General features: G+C 33.2%; 3 protein-coding genes and 1 pseudogene across 3 annotated transcripts; all 4 read left to right on the top strand.

The window, feature by feature from the left end:
• The first annotated feature begins 3,757 nt into the window (after positions 1-3,757).
• LOC111914117 (calcium uptake protein, mitochondrial) lies at positions 3,758-6,317 on the top strand. Its single transcript, XM_023909859.3, has 7 exons — positions 3,758-4,145; positions 4,359-4,426; positions 4,788-5,011; positions 5,079-5,162; positions 5,244-5,457; positions 5,550-5,846; positions 5,917-6,317. Exons 1-7 carry the CDS (start codon positions 3,821-3,823, stop codon positions 6,079-6,081), a joined length of 1,377 nt encoding a protein of 458 aa, XP_023765627.1. The 5' UTR covers positions 3,758-3,820; the 3' UTR covers positions 6,082-6,317.
• A 2,095-nt stretch (positions 6,318-8,412) lies between these two features.
• On the top strand, positions 8,413-10,921 carry LOC111914116 (protein ROOT INITIATION DEFECTIVE 3). Its single transcript, XM_023909857.3, has 8 exons — positions 8,413-8,766; positions 9,016-9,129; positions 9,282-9,415; positions 9,520-9,667; positions 9,733-9,944; positions 10,038-10,165; positions 10,272-10,519; positions 10,627-10,921. Exons 1-8 carry the CDS (start codon positions 8,557-8,559, stop codon positions 10,795-10,797), a joined length of 1,365 nt encoding a protein of 454 aa, XP_023765625.1. The 5' UTR covers positions 8,413-8,556; the 3' UTR covers positions 10,798-10,921.
• A 3,402-nt stretch (positions 10,922-14,323) lies between these two features.
• On the top strand, positions 14,324-16,455 carry LOC128126938 (uncharacterized). Its single transcript, XM_052765139.1, has 2 exons — positions 14,324-15,865; positions 15,910-16,455. The coding sequence occupies exons 1-2, from the start codon at positions 14,324-14,326 to the stop codon at positions 16,453-16,455; spliced, it is 2,088 nt and encodes a 695-aa protein (XP_052621099.1).
• A 123-nt stretch (positions 16,456-16,578) lies between these two features.
• LOC111914085 (protein ROOT INITIATION DEFECTIVE 3-like) lies at positions 16,579-18,569 on the top strand (annotated as a pseudogene).
• Positions 18,570-19,400: the final 831 nt, after the last annotated feature.

The raw sequence follows: 19,400 nt of genomic DNA, 5'->3' as shown, positions 1-19,400 counted from the left end.
CGGGTCAACTGAAAGTTGACTCTGACTTTGACTTAGGGCATGGTCAGGGGTAAAATGGTCATTTTACCCAAAGGTCAGTGAGCAGTGTTTGATTGAGTATGTTGTGGGAATTGCAGCCGGAGGATTTCCGGAGCAGCAGCAGCAGCAGTAGGCAGTCAGTTCCCGATCAGATCAGCAGCTACTTCGAGGTGAGTTACCTTCCAGTAGCGGTGGGTCTACGGCCACAATGTCGGCCCATCAGTAGGAGTTATTCGTAGATGTTTGTCTCTGTGATATTCATCTAGGTATTGTCTGCGTTATGTTATGTGCTAGTATGTTATGATGCTATGTGCTAGTGACAGTAGAGGGGAGATAGTCCCCGAAGTATCCGGTCGGTAGGACCGAAGGGGAGGCCAGCACCCAGATATGCTAGGCAGTATCCGGTCGAAAGGACCGAAGGGGAGGCCAGCACCCAGATATGCTAGGCAATGTCCGGTCGAGAGGGCCGAAGGGGAAGGTCGGGCACCCAGATATGCCTGACGATATATGTATGTTATGAGATTATTTGGTATGTGGTACGGTGGGGGAACTCACTAAGCTTTGTGCTTACAGTTTTCAGTTTTGGGTTCAGGTACCTCCTCAGCTAGGGGAAAGGAGCCGGTGCGGTAGCAGCATGTCACACACACACACTCTGGTTTCCGCATTTACGAGATTCTCTGAGATTTATACTCTGATATTTTGATTGGTTGTATGATTTGACTTTTAGACACGGTTTACGTTGTATCATGGTTTGATCAAACAATGTTTTAATTATTAATGTCTCCTAAAGTAATGTTTTAAAACGAAATTTTTGGACGTGAAAATTGGGTCGTTACAGCATCTTTAACTCCTCCCTTCTGAGAAGTAGAGTGTGCATAATGGTCTGGGGAATTCGGATTTGACCCGCCACTTTTACCTTGATTATGATCATCGCCGCTTGTACAAACTAAATTATCTTGTTCATCATTAGGCCTTGTTTCAACATTATCAAAACTTCCAAAAATCTCTCCCTCTTCATGTTCAGATTATGAGTGTGAATGAGATTCTTCCCCACTCTCTTAGTGTTCATCTTGGTCAATATTTTCAATAGTGGGAATCCAATATGACGCTTCTATGAAAAAACATGTAAATTTATGGCCACCATTATCATCTGCCATCTTAGCTGTAATTTTATCCATATGTGAGGTTTTAATACAAACCCTACCAGATCCAACAGAGCCATCTTCATCCTCTTTGATACAAAGAACCTCACCGTAGATGAAGCCACTGTATTGAACGCAGATGGAGTCCATGCACAGAGTGGTAGACAAAGAACCTCCACCCAAATCATCCGTTAGCCAAACATATTGACTACCAACTTTATTGGTTCGGTTAATAACATGTTTGTTGGTTTTCTGTGATACATTTTTAACAGCCCTAATGAAAAGTGTAGGTGTGGGGAGGGGTAGATGGGTTCATTTATTTTTATTTTTTAAAAACTAAAACTAGTTAAAAATATAAACTATATTAAAAATGGTAGAAAAATCATTTTATTTATATCAAAAGACAACCACAAGAAACCGAAGCAATATAACCAAAAGTAAAATAAAAACTAAACACACTAAATTTTTATAAATATAGAGCAATCATATAATCTTATTTCAGGTAATATATGTCCCAAATTGAATTTAAAAAATAGAATAACTATTTAGCTAAGATAAACCATGGGCCTCAAAAATATGATTCCATCAATTCCATGGACTAACAAACCATCGGCCTCAAAAACATTCTTTAATTCCATGGGCATGGAATAAACTCGCTAGCAAACCATGGGCATGAAACATGACCATACCAAACCTGGACTAATTTATAATGATCATCATCAATGAATGATAGCATAATTTTACATTAAAGGGCGTGTTTGGCAAAAGTAGCTGTTAGCTGGTAGCGTGTAGCTGGTAGCTGGTAGCGGGAAGCTGTAGCTTTTATTTGGTATATGAATGTTTGGAAAAAGTAGCTGGAAGCTTTTGAAATGTATAAAATTACATAAAAGGACAATTGATTAAAAATAAAAAATATATAAATATATTTTTAAGGGTAATTATGGAAATTGATTTCAAAAGCTCCAGAACGTTTTGTTAAAAGCTACATGAAACAGCTTTTAGAATCGGAACGTTTTGTTAAAACTAAAAGCTAAACGTTCATACTGCCAAACGAATTTTTTTTGTTTAAACTAGAGCGTTTTGTCAAAAGCTAAAAGCTAGAAGCTCCTAAACGCTTCCAAAAACTCCATGTCAAACACGCCCAAAGTCTTACCAATAAAAATGTCAGCATTTAATTTTCAGCTGGCCAACAAAAAATTGAGTAATTAGTATTACTATACATTATATTTGATTGTTTGTTATAAATTAATTATTAAGCTTGTACTAATTAAAAAAATTATGCTTGCAAAATATAGTAACTTCGCAAATATGCTTTGCAAAACCATTCTCTTGGTGGCGGCTCATCGGGTAAAGCTTGGGCATCCGGTAAAGGAGGTCTCAAATTAAAATTTTTTGGGGTTCAATCAAAGAATATATGAGTATCATTTTATCATTTTATACTTTTTAATATAGCATTTACTTTTTAAATATTATAAGTTTCATTTTATCTGTTTATATTTTTTTTCAATATAACATTTTACTTTTTAAATATTATAAGTTAAACAGTAAAACATTAAAAAATTAATCATTATAACAAACTTTATTTGAGAGTATTTATAAATTTTATTCTGTAACAAAATTTTATAATCCAAAAACTACTTCAAATAGTTTTTAGAGAATTTTAGTTTTTGTATAGATTTACACGTTTTAATAATTTAAAACTAATTTTATAAAACATTTTTATACAAATAGAATACAATTTTCGACTTCCAATTATTTTTATCAAACATACCATACATACATATTGACCATGATTTGAATCAAAACTCGAGTTCGATTTAATTAAAATATGAAAACCTCAACAAAATCACATTTCATAAGCATTTTTTTGCCGATTTGCTAATGTGTTTTTTTTTTGAAGTTTGACTCCTTATACATAAGTAAAACATATTGTATTAACACCTTCTAGATTTATGTTATTTTTTACTTTAATTATGAAAAATGAAAAATGATGATGAATATTTTGAAACTCCTTATTATAATAAAAAAGTAGTTTTTAATTTCCTTTTGACATGTGTCACCATATTAAATCTCATAATTAATGCAAATTTTATTTTTCTTTTGCCATATTTCACCTTATTATGTCTTATAATTAATGTATACCATTTGTCAACATATTGATTCTCCATTTCAAGTTTCAAATTTTAAATTTCCCATTTTAATTACATTAAATTAACAACATTAGAATAACAATTAAAATAAAATTAATACAAATTATAAAGTGATATAATTTTATATATTTATATAAATCAATTATTATAATTTTATATAACTAAAAAATCTCTTAATTAATAATTTATTTAAAATAAGTTATTAATAATTTTAAATTTTAACTATTAAAATTTAATTAATTTTATAACCATGGTTTCCACGGGTTATAAACTAGTAATAGAACAAAACATATTTTTTCTATTTATAGTTTTATTAGTTTTTCTTGAAATATATTATTATTCATAATTATTTTATTATTCTGAGAAAAGAAAAAGAAAAAGGAAAGGAAGACGGTCAAAGGCTTAACGAACCTGTGGGCAAATGCCGCTTATAAAGCAACATGGCGGTTATTTATCGCCGGTTAATCAAAACCGACTTTCAAGTTTCAATCACTCCCAGATTCGTCAACCATGTCTTCTCTCAGGCGATCAACTCCCTCCATTCACCACCAAATCCGGTCAATATCCTCAACACCACCTTCTTTGATCGCTACATCAATCACCACCGCCGCCCCCGATTCTCATAACAGAAACCCTAGTTTACTGCGATGGCTTTCCGCCGTCGTCGCAGGCACTGGCGTCGGGATCTCTCTTTACTGGTGCTCGCCTTCTGTATCGTCGACATACGCGGTGAAATCAGCTATGGGCTTTGCTGATTGGATGACGGCAACTGCTGACAGATTTAAGGAATTGTACGACGGCCAGCCTCTGTCAAGTTCTAGTTTCTTCATCGGAGGTAAACGTTCGTTCTATCGGATTGAATTAGCGTTTTTATTATTCTTGTTTTGTGTTCGAAGCTTTCATCCAATTTGTTATATTCATAAATTTGGGGATTAATAATGCTTCAAAGTTCTTCGGCTTAGGGTTTCCTGTCAAGTTTCGATCCAAATACGTGTTATTTGGAAATGCAACAAGCTGTTGATCGTTGATTGTTCTGATGTCTGTACAGATGCGTTGCGGAGAAGAATCTTCTTCAACTATGAGAAAAGATTGAGGATGTTAAGTCCTCCTCAAAAGGTACAGAAAAAAAAAATTCTGTTATTGAATGAACTTTCAGCTCCTAATTGCTCTCTTAGATGATACATTACTTATATGCTGTTTATTGTAGTGAGAATAGTGTGGTCATCTAAAATAAGATAAGATCTATTTTGGGATTATATATATTTCTACACAATTGTTCAACTTCAACTGCCTATTGTTTCTAGTTTTGTAACAAGTCTTTCAACTTCCAAACCTTTTTGTATGTTTTATGGCAGGCACACTGACCTTGGTTCTAGCATATCTATGGTGGATATGATTCCAAAGGTCTCTTACATATTAAAAAAATGTTGAATTTATTATAAGTTGAATTAAAAGTCAGACCTTGTTTTGTTTGAAGGTGTTTGAATACTTTGCATCAGTCAGGACTACAAGAGGGGAAATTCTTATGACACCTGGCGATTTGATGCGTGCAATTGTTCCTGTATTCCCTCCTTCTGAGTCAAACCTTGTACGAGATGGATCTCTTAGAGGAGAAAGGCGTCCAGGAGAATTGCATTGTGCTCCTTCAGATTTTTTCATGCTTTTTGATGTCAACAATGATGGGCTCATATCTTTTAAAGAGTGAGTTGTTGGATTCTAGATCTTTTATTTTTTGTTCCTTATTTACTAATATCTTTTCTCTTCACAGGTATATATTTTTTGTTACACTACTCAGCATACCAGAGTCCAGCTTTTCAGTCGCTTTTAAAATGTTTGACATCGACAATGATGGGTAAGCTAAGCAGCCATTTTAAAATCCTTGACACCTTTTTATATTACTGAGTGGCTTAATTTTGTGTGAATCCACCCACAGGGAGATAGATAGAGAAGAATTTAAAAAAGTGATGGCTTTAATGCGAGGTCATAATAGACAAGGGGCATATCAGAAGGGTGGAAATCGCACTGGATTTAAAGTTGGAGGTCGTTTAGAAAATGGAGGACTTGTTAACTACTTTTTTGGTGAAGATGGAAACAAACGCTTACAACTTGAAAATTTTGTTCAATTTCTACGGGATCTTCACCATGAAGTACATAATTTCATTGATTTATGCATCATAAAATCCTATTTTCATTTCTTTTTACTATATTGTACTCATAAAATCTCTACCCAATTATGTAGATGATATGGTTGGAGTTTTCACATTATGATTTCAAATCAAGTGGGACAATATCAGCTAAGGATTTTGTGTTGTCAATGGTGGCATCGGGTGATATACGACATATGAACAGGTTGCTTGATCGTGTTGATGAATTGGATCATGAGTCTCACTTGAAAGACATACGGATTTCATTTGAGGAATTTAAAAACTTTGCTGAACTACGTAAAAGATTGCAGCCCTTTTCTCTTGCCCTTTTCAGCTACGGAAAAATCAATGGTTTTTTGACTAGGAATGATTTTCAACGAGCCGCTTCTCATGTAAGATTACTAAAATACCCTCTTACAAGTTACAAGTAGCATTAGTCTTATGTTATGGTTTGAATGGCAGGTATGTGGGATATCGTTGAGTGAGAATGTAATTGAGCTGATTTTTCATTTATTTGATGCAAATCAAGATGGGCATTTATGTTCGGATGAGTTTTTAAGGGTTATGCATAGACGGGAAAGAGAAATAGCTCAACGCACAAAGGCCGGAATCATGAATCCGGTGTGATTCAATTCCATTCCAGAGGTACATACAACAACACAGGATTTGCTGACTTGTTGCTGACGTAAGCAGAGGTAGTAGAGATTTAGGAACAAAATATGGAGAAGTTGTATTTATAATTCATTGTTGGTAATGATGATGAATTAATTGATGATGTTGTCACACTTTTATATAATGTATAGAGTCAGAGTCACACTACTTGGCATTTGGATATTATATATTATTACTACCCTCATCTACTACACCTACACCTGCTTCATGTTCATCTTCTAGTCTTATAAATGTATTTTGACTAGAAAAAATGATGCCATCTGTAATTAATTATAGATAATGAAAAGAAGTAAACCGGGTTTAGAATCAACAAACTAAGGATAAAAAGTACAAACGACGGTGATGTGCAAATCAAAATCGAAAGCAAGACCAAAAATAAAGTACGATATACGAAACATATTACCTTCAATCATCAACATCAACAATTACTAGAAATAATTTAGTATAAAAAATAGAAAAACAATAATAAACAAAAAGATAGTTCACTTGATGAACCTAGAAAACACTAGTCAAATATACTCCCACATTCAATCCGGATAATCTAAAATTTCCCTCTTTCACCTTAATTCTAGAAAACCCGGTTTCTTCCATTTTTAAAGATCTCAAGAAAACCTCCAAAATATTATAAACTAAACAGAAGACCATAGAAATATTATGAAGTTTCATCCTCTAGAAAAAATCTGAATGAAGACAACAATCAATCGACAACTTTCATTTATGAGTAATAGTTCAAGCATTAATAACATAGACTACCACCACAACTTTCTATTTGTCAAAATTTTAAGCAATGGTTCAAGACCATCAAAATGCAATTCACTTGTTATAAAAAAGACATATGTGTTCTCTTCTCAACAGTTCCGGTTCCGATAAAAAATTTCTCTATATAAAGAGCCATTTGCATAAGAATTAGATAAAACCACTTAGAAGCAAGAAAACATCTCTCTCTTTCAAACCATTCCCTTAAAAATTCTTGCCTTTGTAAAGTTGGTAGCATAAAAAGTTGTACGATATTGAAGTTTATTCGTCTTTAGACTATCCCGTGATCTTTTAGGGTTGGATATTGAAGTTTATAGTTATTCGTCTTTTATTTACTTTTAGTTTTTGAAAGGATTTCTTAAATGAGAAAACCGTAAGTCCTATAATATTATTATTTTAGTTTAAAGTTTCCAAGTGTTAAAAAAATTTATGTATTTTAATTTTTGTTTGTTAGCAACTATAAAATATTATAAAGTTTATTTTAGAATAATCTTTATTGTTTGTTATGTCTTAATTTCCCTATGTAAAATATTATAAAAATATCAAAATGTCTAGTTTATAATCTTTATTTTTTTTACATAGTTACCCAAACATATATGACTTACGAAATATCAAAATAAGCCTGTTAAAATTAAGCTCTTTATTTTTTGATGGAAAAAGCTATGAAATAAAGATTATTGTTTAAATTAAAAAATTCTTTTAGGAACTACAAATTATAATGATATTTAGAAGCGAACTTAAGGGAAACGAAGTAAATATTTGTTTAAATCAATGCTATCAAACAGAATACACACAACACAACAACATATACTTGTACTCCTTCTTTATTGTTTATCATGTATTTTAATTCATCTGTGTAAAATATTGTAAAAATATCAAAAGGTTTGTTTTATAATCTCTATTTTTACTTAGTGATCTGAACATATATGACTTACGAAAGGTTGGAGTGAGATTGTTAAATTGTCAATTTTTTTTTGGGAAAAGGTGTGAAATAGATATTAGTGTTTAAATTAATTTTTTTTTGGGAACTAGAATTACAAATTATATTGATATTGAGGAGCAAGCTTAAGGGAAATACCGAAAACTTAACGGATTCTAAACCAAATATTTTTTTAACTTATTGACTTATTGGTTTTTATCATCACAAAAATTAATCCAAACATTTAAAAAAAAAAGAACTCTTTTTGTTATCATCACAAGTCATATACCTTTGCTCAAAAACATTTTTGGAGTTTAAAAAAAACAATCCCAAGCACCTCCTAAAACCAAGGACTATATGCACTAACTTTCTAAATGAAAGTTGTAGTTGATAGGGTTAAAACAGGTCAATCGAAATATGTATGAGGAAGATTGAAGGTTTCAAAATTGACATAAAAAAAAAAAAATCGAACAAATGCAAAACCAAAGCCAATGAAGGTCAAAGTTTCCAAGTGCAATTATAAGGTTAATTGTTTAATCTCAAGGCTATTTTAAAAAAAAAAAAAAATTAAAGAATTAGGGTAAATTTGTGTTTTTTTGAATTTTTTTTTTCATATGTGCGGACGATACGCTTAAAACCCTCGTACTGCAGTTCCTAAACCCACGATCGGTTGATTTTCTTGCAGCTTCCATCTCCTCCGCATTCTCGGCCGTCTCTACAACCGAACCTCCATCAAGCCCTTAAATTCTCTATAAATGGAAGACGAAGTAGTCATCGCTTCTTCATCCATCGAAGCCGGAATCGGTTGCTGGGGCCTTCGTTCCGGTGCAGAACATCTCCGCTACCGCTCATGCGCCTCTCCTCCTCACGGCCTTGTATCCGTCGCTGGACGCTTCCTTGCTTCCTCCCAGCTCCGTGATTCTTCATCATCATCTGGTTCCGTTCTCTTCTGGTCGTGGAACAAGGTAATTATTGCATCACATTTCTCTAAATGTTCGAACACATTGTTCGATTAGGTTTTCAACATACAGTGGAATTGCAAGGGAAATATGATAGCTTAATTCTTAATTACTTCCTGTTGTCTAGATTCTGATAGGAGTTCAATCACTCAACATTCACTACATTAAACTATATAACTATTTATGTAGTTCATATAACTTTTTCATTTGAAAAGTATCAATTTGTCACTTATGTTCTGGTTTTCGCTGTTGCAGCCTCAGGTAGAAGTTAAGAGTTTTCCAGCTGAAGCAATCAATCCTCTTGCTTGCAATACTGATGGTACTTACATAGTAGGAGGAGGAGTTTCTGGTCATATTTACTTGTGGGAGGTGAGTAATGAGATGTCAATAGCTGAAGCAATCAATCCTCTTTTAGCGATTTCTCTCCTTTTATCTAAATCACTCTTCAAATTATATTGATAACTCTATTATTTTGATTTACTGTATACACTTTATTGTAAGAAACTGATCTTTTATCATAGGTTGCAACAGGTAGATTATTGAAGAAATGGCATGGCCATTATAGGCCTGTTACTTGCTTGGTCTTTTCTAATGATCAATCACTTTTGATTTCTGGATCCGAGGATGGAACTGTTCGAGTCTGGTCACTTCTGATGTATGTATAATTACTCATTTACCCTTTTACATTCATGAATTGCGATTTCAAGGTTTATCACCAATAAACTCACAACACATACATTTTCTACATCTTGTGATTAGGATCTTTGATGAGGAAGGACAACAGAGAGTAGGACATCTGTATGAGTACAGTTTCACTGGTCATGCTTTACCTGTAACAGACATTGTTACAGGCTATGGAGGATCCAATGCAATTATCTTATCTTCTTCTCTAGATCGTACTTGCAAGGTACATATTGCATAAATATTTGGAAAAAGATGTGAATGCCCTCATGAAATTTGTTTAAATTACAGATATGGAGCCTAGCTAGAGGGACATTGTTGAGAAATATTGTGTTCCCTTCAATAATTGATGCAGTTGCATTAGATCCAGGGGAACATGTTTTTTATGCTGGTGGGAGAGATGGGAAAATATACATTGCAGAACTCAATGCTCAAACCACATCCAACAATCACAATAACAACAACTATGGTTTGCATATCATTGGCACATTATCTGATCAAAGGTATTCGAAACCCAAACTTTTTTTAGAATATAATATTGTTAAATTAATAATCTAATTCCAATGTTTTTTTTTAATTGTATTTGTAACAAACAGTAAGGCGATATGCTCTTTGGGTTTTGCATTGGATGGATATCAATTGGTTGTTGGATCAGAGGATGGAATGGTTCGTGTTTGGGACACTAAAACTCGTAATATCATTCGTGTTTTTAAACATGCGAAAGGTAACGTTTTTTTTTTTTTTTTTTTTTTTTAAAAAAAAAAATAATATTTTAGTTACTTTTCTTTTAATTACAAATTTTTTTTTATATTTCTTTGTTGTGGTGGCAGGTCCTGTTAACAATATTGTTGTTATGCGACAACCAGCAGCGCTTTACCCTCGAACAGCAGGAAATAATAATAATAATCAGGGTCCAATGGCAAGACGACACGTGGCGTTACCACCTCCACTTGAGAAATACTCTTCAATAGATGAACACTCAGAGCTTAATGCATTCATCACTCCTCGATCCAATTCGTATGATGCCCCCACCTACACCACTCTTCAATCTATGAACAACCAGATTAATGAGCTTCAGGTTAGTGTCAGTTATTTTTATCTTCTAAATTTAAATTTAATATTATAATAATTATCATATAAAGAATAGTGTTTCTTACGTTTTAATCATTTCATAAATTTTGTCAGCAACATGGTTCTTCTGGAGCTTCTGAAATGGAACTGGAAAGACTAAAACTAGACTGCAAAAGATCCATGCAAATGGTCCAACAATGGAAGAAAATGTATCAAAATTTGAATCAATTTTGTGTTGGTGAGCTCTTAAATGGAGAAGCCGATGAAACCAACTTGATGCTCTAAAAATTTTCAAGTTCTACTTTATGATTCAATACCTTCTTACCCATATTATATTTATCATGTTATTCAAAATTTTGTTGTGTTGAATTTTATATATTTGAGAGTATCGACCCTAGTTCCAAATTTAGTAGGTTTGTTTTTTTTTTTTTCGTAAATTTAGACTACGATATTTGATTTTAATTCATAGTAGCAACATACTTACATTTTTCACGCTAATAGTAATATGTAAACCCATAACAACATAGTTACATTTTTATGGATAATTGTAATAAGTATACCAATAACAAGGCACTTGCATTTTTTTTGATAATGGCAATGTATAACATAAAAGTTGTATTTATTTGACAAGTTTTAGGTTATATGTTTGCCATTATCGGTAAGAAAGGTAAATGTGTTGGTATGATTGGAAGTTCAGTTTGACCACACACATGATTTTCCAAGTGAAAAATACAAAAATTTGTATATATTTATGGGTACTAGTTTAACATGCATGCCTTCCAAGTGGGTAGATGTTTTTAGAGTTTTGATCATAATTTCCAAGTACATATAAACATAACATGGGCAAACATTCTAATTTCAAAGTTGAAATACCAATTAGACATTAATCATATCCGTATGATTTGATATCAACCAAACATTTACATGGTCAACAATAATATCACATACAAACAATAACCATTAGCCAATAAATCATATACCAACTAATTACTAGGTAAATTCTATTGTCTCTTTCCTATTTTTACCTCGATTATATATCGTGTCTTCTAACCATAATGTAAACCAGAAATAAAACAAAGAAGTTAGTACATAATCAAAGGTTTGTTAATTAAGTAATAACAAGAAATTGTTACCTTTGGCGACATAATCATCGTTTAGAACTTATTCTATGTTGGTTTTATTGATTTTTTTTTATTGTCCACAGTTGGTTTTATTGATTTTTTTACCTAATGTTAAGTGCAAACCAAAGCCTTTATTATGGTTGTGGACAATTTTGTTTGGTACACATCTAATATAAGATTGTTTGTACTAGAAGTTGCATTAGACGTCAAAATAGAAATTTGAATTCCTAAAACAGCTACCAACATTACCGTACAAATTTTTAAATATAATAAATACTATAAAAAGTATATAAATAATTAAATTTACACTCTTTGTCATGTGAGATACAATCGGGTAACGAGATGCCTTGTGTTTCCACCAAAGTAGAATATCAAACTCCTTATTATATGGAGTTATCGACAATAAGTATTAACGACTTAATCACGTCAACTATGTTTCCGTTGAAGTTGAGGGGTACTATGTTTCTATTAGGAAATCACCCACGAAGTCATCCTCGTCAACAACGCACACTACGTTTTGACCAACACATGTATGAGAAGATATGTTAGACTTTATATTTTCTAACTTTTTCCTTGTGCACATTGTTAGTCTGTATATTATTAGCCCACTTGTTTATGGGTCATTTTGTCTTTAGCCCATTAGAGTTTCTGTCTAGCTAGTAATTTATATTCGCTTTATTTATATTCGCTTTATTCATTGTAGTCCTTATGTTTTTCTCTGAGAACCCTTGTAATTTCTCTTTGTTATAGTCATATGACAATGTAATCATGGTATCAGAGCAGAGGTTTGATATTGTTAGGTGCATTTCATGCATTCATTTTGTAGTTTTAGTTCATAAAAGTGCATTGCATTTAGGTTTAAACTCATGCATTGTGCATATTTTTTTGAGATTTTTCATGATACAATTTCATTCACACACTTTTATGATATTTCAGGGACTTTTGAAGGTTAGATTTTGATGGAGGAAGTTAAAAAGAGTTGGAGATAAAGTTTCAGAAGTTTTGGAGCATTAAAGAGAGAGAGAGAGAGAGAGAGAGAGAGAGAGAGAGAATGAAGAAATAAAGAATTTGGCTTCACAGGAGTTTACACGGCCATGTAAATGATAGCTTATAGTTTACATGGTCCGTGTAAACGCATATACAGGAGCATTCTACTTCGCAGGCCTGGACGGATTGAGCATTCTACTTTTCTAGTTTACACGGTCGTGTAAATGGCACCCATTAGTTTACACGGGCCGTGTAAACGTCTCGACAGTTTTAAAAGTAGTTTTATTCTCTTATAATTCAGACAATCAGTTTAGTTGGAAGTTAAGTCGGATTTTGGGCAGAGAGAAGGCGATTTTCAGAACTTTTGGAAGTAGATTAACACTTGGAAACACTTTAATTTCCTTTTTGTAAGTCAATTTGAAGTTTAAACTTGTTTGATTTGTATATTAACCTAGACATGTGTGGTTGATTTCATTATCATTTCCGAATCTGAATTCTTAAGTATGTGTTGTTAGGTTGTAACTTGAACTTGATTTGAGTTTAACATCTAGTAATCTTTGATTTGATCTTAATCATGTGTTTTATTTATTCTCATTTTCACTTGATCAATGAATTAGGGTTTTTATCAATCTAGTTAATCAAATTGTAAAATTCGTATATGTTTTATGATTTGATGTTAGTAACATGCACTTAATTGATTGTAATTAAATCAAAATGAGTGTAATCAAAGATTAAATGTTCATAATCCCAAGTTTATGAGGAATATTGAATATTGTTGGTAATTATTGTAAGAACTTAAAGTCATTTAATGATTTGATGAAAGAGCTTATTTGAATTAAATCAATTAAATGAAGTTTTATTTGAAGAACATGTTTTGAATAAAACATTTTTGTCAACTTGGGTATTAGAGCTTGTTAATATCTAAATTACCAACCTAGATTAAACATGAATCATAGTCATATTACATCCTACAACATAATACATGTATAGGAATCAGAATAGGAAATGTACTTCTTTTACTGCGTTTTGTTATCAATCTTGCTTATTTATGAAGTTTAATTCGAGTTCAAATACAATCCCCCATTTTAATATTATTTGTATTATGTGTGAAAATATGGCAAGATAAGAAGTCCTATATTCCTGTGGACCGACCCTGCTTACTCTATACTATCTTTAGTATAAGAAATAACAGTGATTTGAGCTTTATTAATATTATTTTATCCCATTATTTGTTGGTTTGACAGCCAAACAAATTGGCTCCGTTGTCGGGGATACGGTAGTACTAATTGTTTATGCCAAGATCTTTTCGCACAGGTACACCTTTACCAGTTGATTTGGAGATAGATAAATCTGCTAAACAAAGAAGGAAGCAAGCCGGACTTTTAAAGAAACAACAACAATCCGGAGCTTCTTCATCAAATCCATCAACCCTTTCTGCACCTTTACCCGAATCTGAAACCTTTATATCTACTCCTACCATGGGAGACAACCATGGCCAAAATCCTCCACATCCACCACCTAAACAAACCTTTAGACAATGGGCCACTCAAGATGTCACCTAACAACCTTTGTGCATAAATTACCCTGCAGCAATCAACTTTGAACTCAAGTCTGGACTCATCCATTTGTTACCCTCATTCCGTGGTCTTGAGAATGAAGACCCACATAAATTCCTTAAGGAATTTCATGTTGTTTGTGTGGGTATGAAGCCACATGAAGTTATAGAAGATCAAATCAAGTTAAGGGCATTCCCCTTTTCTTTACAAGATTCAGCTAAGGAGTGGTTGTATGACTTACCACCGGGGTCGGTCACAACATGGAATGAACTTGCAAGGATGTTTCTGGATAAATATTTTCCAGAAATGAGAGCTTCAGCTTTATGCAGAGAGATAATTGGTATCAAGCAACAAAAGAGAGAAGCCTTGCATACTTATTGGGAACGGTTCAAGAAATTATGCTCAAGATGTCCACAACATGGGATTACAGAATATCAGTTGTTGCAGTATTTTTGTGAAGGAATGTCATCTTGGGATATGAGATTACTCAATGCATCAAGTGGTGGATCTATAGCTGATAAGAATCCAACAGAAATCAGAGTTCTTATCAAGAACAAGGCAGAAGAGTCCAAGCATACAGTCCAAGAAGAAGAATGGTACAGTGATGCACCAAGAGGAGTGAAAGAAATTTCTACCCCAAAAATTGAAAGTCAACTTTCTGAGTTGACTAAGGTAGTGATGATGCTTGAAAAGGACAAGGGCGTGCAACCACCAACAGTTAGACCTTGTGGTATTTGTACACAAGTTGGACATCCCACTGATATGTGCCCAATCTTACAAGAAGATGTAGAGCCAATTCAAGCTATGGGATTTTCAAGTCAACAACAAGGAAACTTCCAGCCAAGAAGCAATCCAAATTGGCATCAACCTAATGCCAATTTTCAGCCAAGAACACCACCTTATCAACCAAGACACCCATTTCAAAATCAAACGCATCACCAACAAAGTTATCAACTACATTTCCAGCCAACTCAACCCCCTCATCAATCTCAATTCCAACCTCAAAACATGCATCAAGGAAGTAGTTTAAGCGGATCAGGAATGTCTTTGGAAGACATTGTTAAGAGTTTAGCCACAAGTACTCAAACATTTCAAAATGAGACCAAGGCGAGCATCAAGACTTTGGAGCAACAAATGACTCAACTTGCCACTTCTGTGAGTAAATTGGAGTCACAAGGCAAACTACCCGCGCAAACCGAAAAGAATCCAAAACATAGTGCATGTGCCATCACTTTGAGGAATGGAAAAGAATATGAAAGTCCTAAGATGGTTGAAGAAGAAGAAAAGATAGAGTTAGAGAAAGAAGAAGAGAAGTCAAAAACACCTTCCAAGCAAGTTCCTATTGAAGCAAAACTCACTCCTCCTCCATTTCCCTCAAGATTAAGCAAGTCAAAGCGTGAAAGGGAAGACAATGAAATCATGGAGATGTTCAGGAAGGTTGAGGTAAATATTCATCTTATTGATGTCATCAAACAAGTCCCTAGGTATGCTAAATTTCTTAAGGAATTATGTACATCCAAGAAAAAGTTGAAAGGGAATGAAATTGTTAAAGTAAGAGAAAATGTGTCTACAGTGTTACAAAAAAGACTACCTCAAAAATTTAAGGATCCGGGTGTTTTCATGGTTCCTTGCAAATTAGGTAATCTTCATGTTCCACGAGCTATGCTAGACCTTGGAGCTTCTATCAATGTTTTGCCATATTCTATTTTTAAAACTTTAAATGCACATTGAAGAAGACCGGGGTAATCATTCAATTGGCTGATAGATCTTTAGTACATCCCAAAGGTGTGCTAGAAGATTTGTTAGTCCAAGTGAATGAATTAGTGTTTCCAGCAGATTTTTATGTCCTTGACATGGATGATGATGACTCACCAAATTTGAGTTCAATTCTCCTAGGAAGACCCTTTTTGAAAACAGCCAGGACAAAAATTGATGTTTATGATGGTACATTGTCCATGGAATTTGATGGGGAGGTGATAAATTTCAATATTTATGATGCTATGAGATATCCAAGTGATATTTCATCTTTGAATTTTTTGGATGTCATTGAACCATTGACAGAGGAGTGTTTTGAGTTGTCTAATCTTGATGTGTTAGCTCTCATTTTAGACAGGAATCTTCAAAAGGAAAGAGTGGAAAAACTTGCCAATCAATTTACAATTGATAAAGAGATTATGGAAGTTGTGTCTTGCATGGATGAGAAGAAGAAAATGAGGTTTGATGTTCCAAAGCTGAAAATACCAATATCTAATGAGAAACTTGTTCCTTCTATTGTGTAGGCACCGGAATTGGAGCTTAAAACTTTACCCGAGCATCTCAAGTACGCCTATGTTCCAAAGCTGAAAATACCATTGTCTAATGAGAATGCCTTTTTGAATGGTAACCTTCATTAATAGGTTTATATGACCCCTCCTCCAGGAATTCAGCACCGACCGGGGGAGGTTTGTCGGCTTCGCAAAGCTTTGTATGGGCTCAAGAAAGCCCCTCGTGCTTGGTTTGAGAAACTCTCAAGAAAGCCTCAGGTAGAAGTTAAGAGTTTTCCAGCTGAAGCAATCAATCCTCTTGCTTGCAATAGTGATGGCACTTACATAGTAGGAGGAGGTGTTTCTGGTCATATTTACTTGTGGGAGGTGAGTAATGAGATGTCAATAGCTGAAGCAATCAATCCTCTTTTAGCGATTTCTCTCCTTTTATCTAAATCACTCTTCAAATTATATTGATAACTCTATTATTTTGATTTACTGTATACACTTTATTGTAAGAAACTGATCTTTTATCATAGGTTGCAACAGGTAGATTATTGAAGAAATGGCATGGCCATTATAGGCCTGTTACTTGCTTGGTCTTTTCTAATGATCAATCACTTTTGATTTCTGGATCCGAGGATGGAACTGTTCGAGTCTGGTCACTTCTGATGTATGTATAATTACTCATTTACCCTTTTACATTCATGATTTGCAATTTTAGGGTTTATTACAATAATACATTTTCTACATCTTGTGATTAGGATATTTGATGAGGAAGGACAACAGAGAGCAGGACATCTGTATGAGTATAGTTTCACTGGTCATGCTTTACCTGTAACAGACATTGTTACAGGCTATGGAGGATCCAATGCAATTAGCTTATCTGCTTCTCTAGATCGTACTTGCAAGGCACATATTGCATAAATATTCGGAAAAAGACGTGAATGTCCTCATGAAATTTGTTTAAATTACAGGTATGGAGCCTAGCTAGAGGGACATTATTGAGAAATATTGTGTTTCCTTCAATAATTGATGCAATTGCATTAGACCCAGGGGAACATGTTTTTTATGCTGGTGGAAGAGATGGGAAAATAACATTGCAGAACTCAATGCTCAAACCACATCCAACAATAACAATAACAACAACAACTATGGTTTGCATATCATTGGCGCATTGTCTATTCAAAGGTATGCGAAACCCAAACTTTTTCACAATATAATATTTTTAAATTAATAATCTAATTCCATTGTTTTTTTATTGTATTTGTAAAAAACAGTAAGGCGATATGCTCTTTGGGTTTTGCATTGGATGGATTTCAATTGGTTGTTGGATCAGAGGATGGAATGGTTCGTGTTTGGGACACTAAAACTCGTAATATCATTCGTGTTTTTAAACATGCGAAAGGTAACGTTTTTTTTTTTAAAAAAAAAAAATAATATTTTAGTTACTTTTCTTTTAATTACAAATTTTTTTTTTATATTTCTTTGTTGTGGTGGCAGGTCCTGTTAACAATATTGTTGTTATGCGACAACCAGCAGCGCTTTACCCTCGAATAGCAGGAAATAATAATAATAATCAGGGTCCAATGGCAAGACGACACGTGGCGTTACCACCTCCACTTGAGAAATACTCTTCAATAGATGAACACTCAGAGCTTAATGCATTCATCACTCCTCGATCCAATTCGTATGATGCCCCCACCTACACCACTCTTCAATCTATGAACAACCAGATTAATGAGCTTCAGGTTAGTGTCAGTTATTTTTATCTTCTAAATTTAATATTATAATAATTATCATATAAAGAATAGTGTTTCTTACATTTTAATCATTTCATAAATTTTGTCAGCAACATGGTTCTTCTGGAGCTTCTGAAATGGAACTGGAAAGACTAAAACTAGACTGCAAAAGATCCATGCAAATGGTCCAACAATGGAAGAAAATGTATCAAAATTTGAATCAATTTTGTGTTGGTGAGCTCTTAAATGGAGAAGCCGATGAAACCAACTTGATGCTCTAAAAAATTTCAAGTTCTTCTACTTTATGATTCAATACCTTCTTACCCGTATTATATTTATCATGTTATTCAAAATTTTGTTGTGTTGAATTTTATATATTTGAGAGCATCGACCCTAGTTTCAAATTTAGTACTTTTTTTTTCGTAAATTTAGACTACGATATTTGATTTTAATTCATAGTAGCAACATACTTATATTTTTCACGCCAACAGTAATATGTAAACCCATAACAACATAGTTACATTTTTATGGATAATTGTAATAAGTATACCAATAACAAGGCACTTGCATTTTTTTTGATAATGGCAATGTATAACATAAAGTTGTATTTATTTGACAAGTTTTAGGTTATATATTGCTATTATCGATAAGAAAGGTAAATGTGTTGGCATGATTGGAAGTTCAGTTTGACCACACACATGATTTTCCAAGTGAAAAATACAAAAAATTGTATATATTTATGGGTACTAGTTTAACATGCATGCCTTCCAAGTGAGTAAATGTTTTTTGAGTTTTGATCATAATTTCCAAGTACATATAAACATAATATGGGCAAACATTCTAATTTCAAAGTTGAAATACCAATTAAACATTAATCATATCCGTATGATTTGATATCAACCAAACATTTACATGGTCAACAATAATATCACATACAAACAATAACCATTAGCCAATAAATCATATACCAACTAACTACTAGGTAAATTCTATTGTCTCTTTCCTATTTTTACCACGATTATATATCGTGTCTTCCAACTATAATGTAAACCAGAAATAAAACAAAGTAAGAAGTTAGTACATAATCAAAGGTTTGTTAATTAAGTAATAACAAAAAATTGTTACCTTTGGCGACATAATCATCTTTTAGAACTTATTCTATGTTGGTTTTATTGATTTTTTTTATTGTCCACAATTGGTTTTATTGATTTTTTTTTACCTAATTTTAAGTGCTAACCA

Source organism: Lactuca sativa, chromosome 6, assembly GCF_002870075.4.
Source record: "Lactuca sativa cultivar Salinas chromosome 6, Lsat_Salinas_v11, whole genome shotgun sequence".
Lineage (NCBI taxonomy): Eukaryota > Viridiplantae > Streptophyta > Magnoliopsida > Asterales > Asteraceae > Lactuca > Lactuca sativa.
The sequence above is the reverse complement of the archived record's forward strand: the minus strand, read 5'-3'. Positions and strand labels throughout refer to the sequence as shown.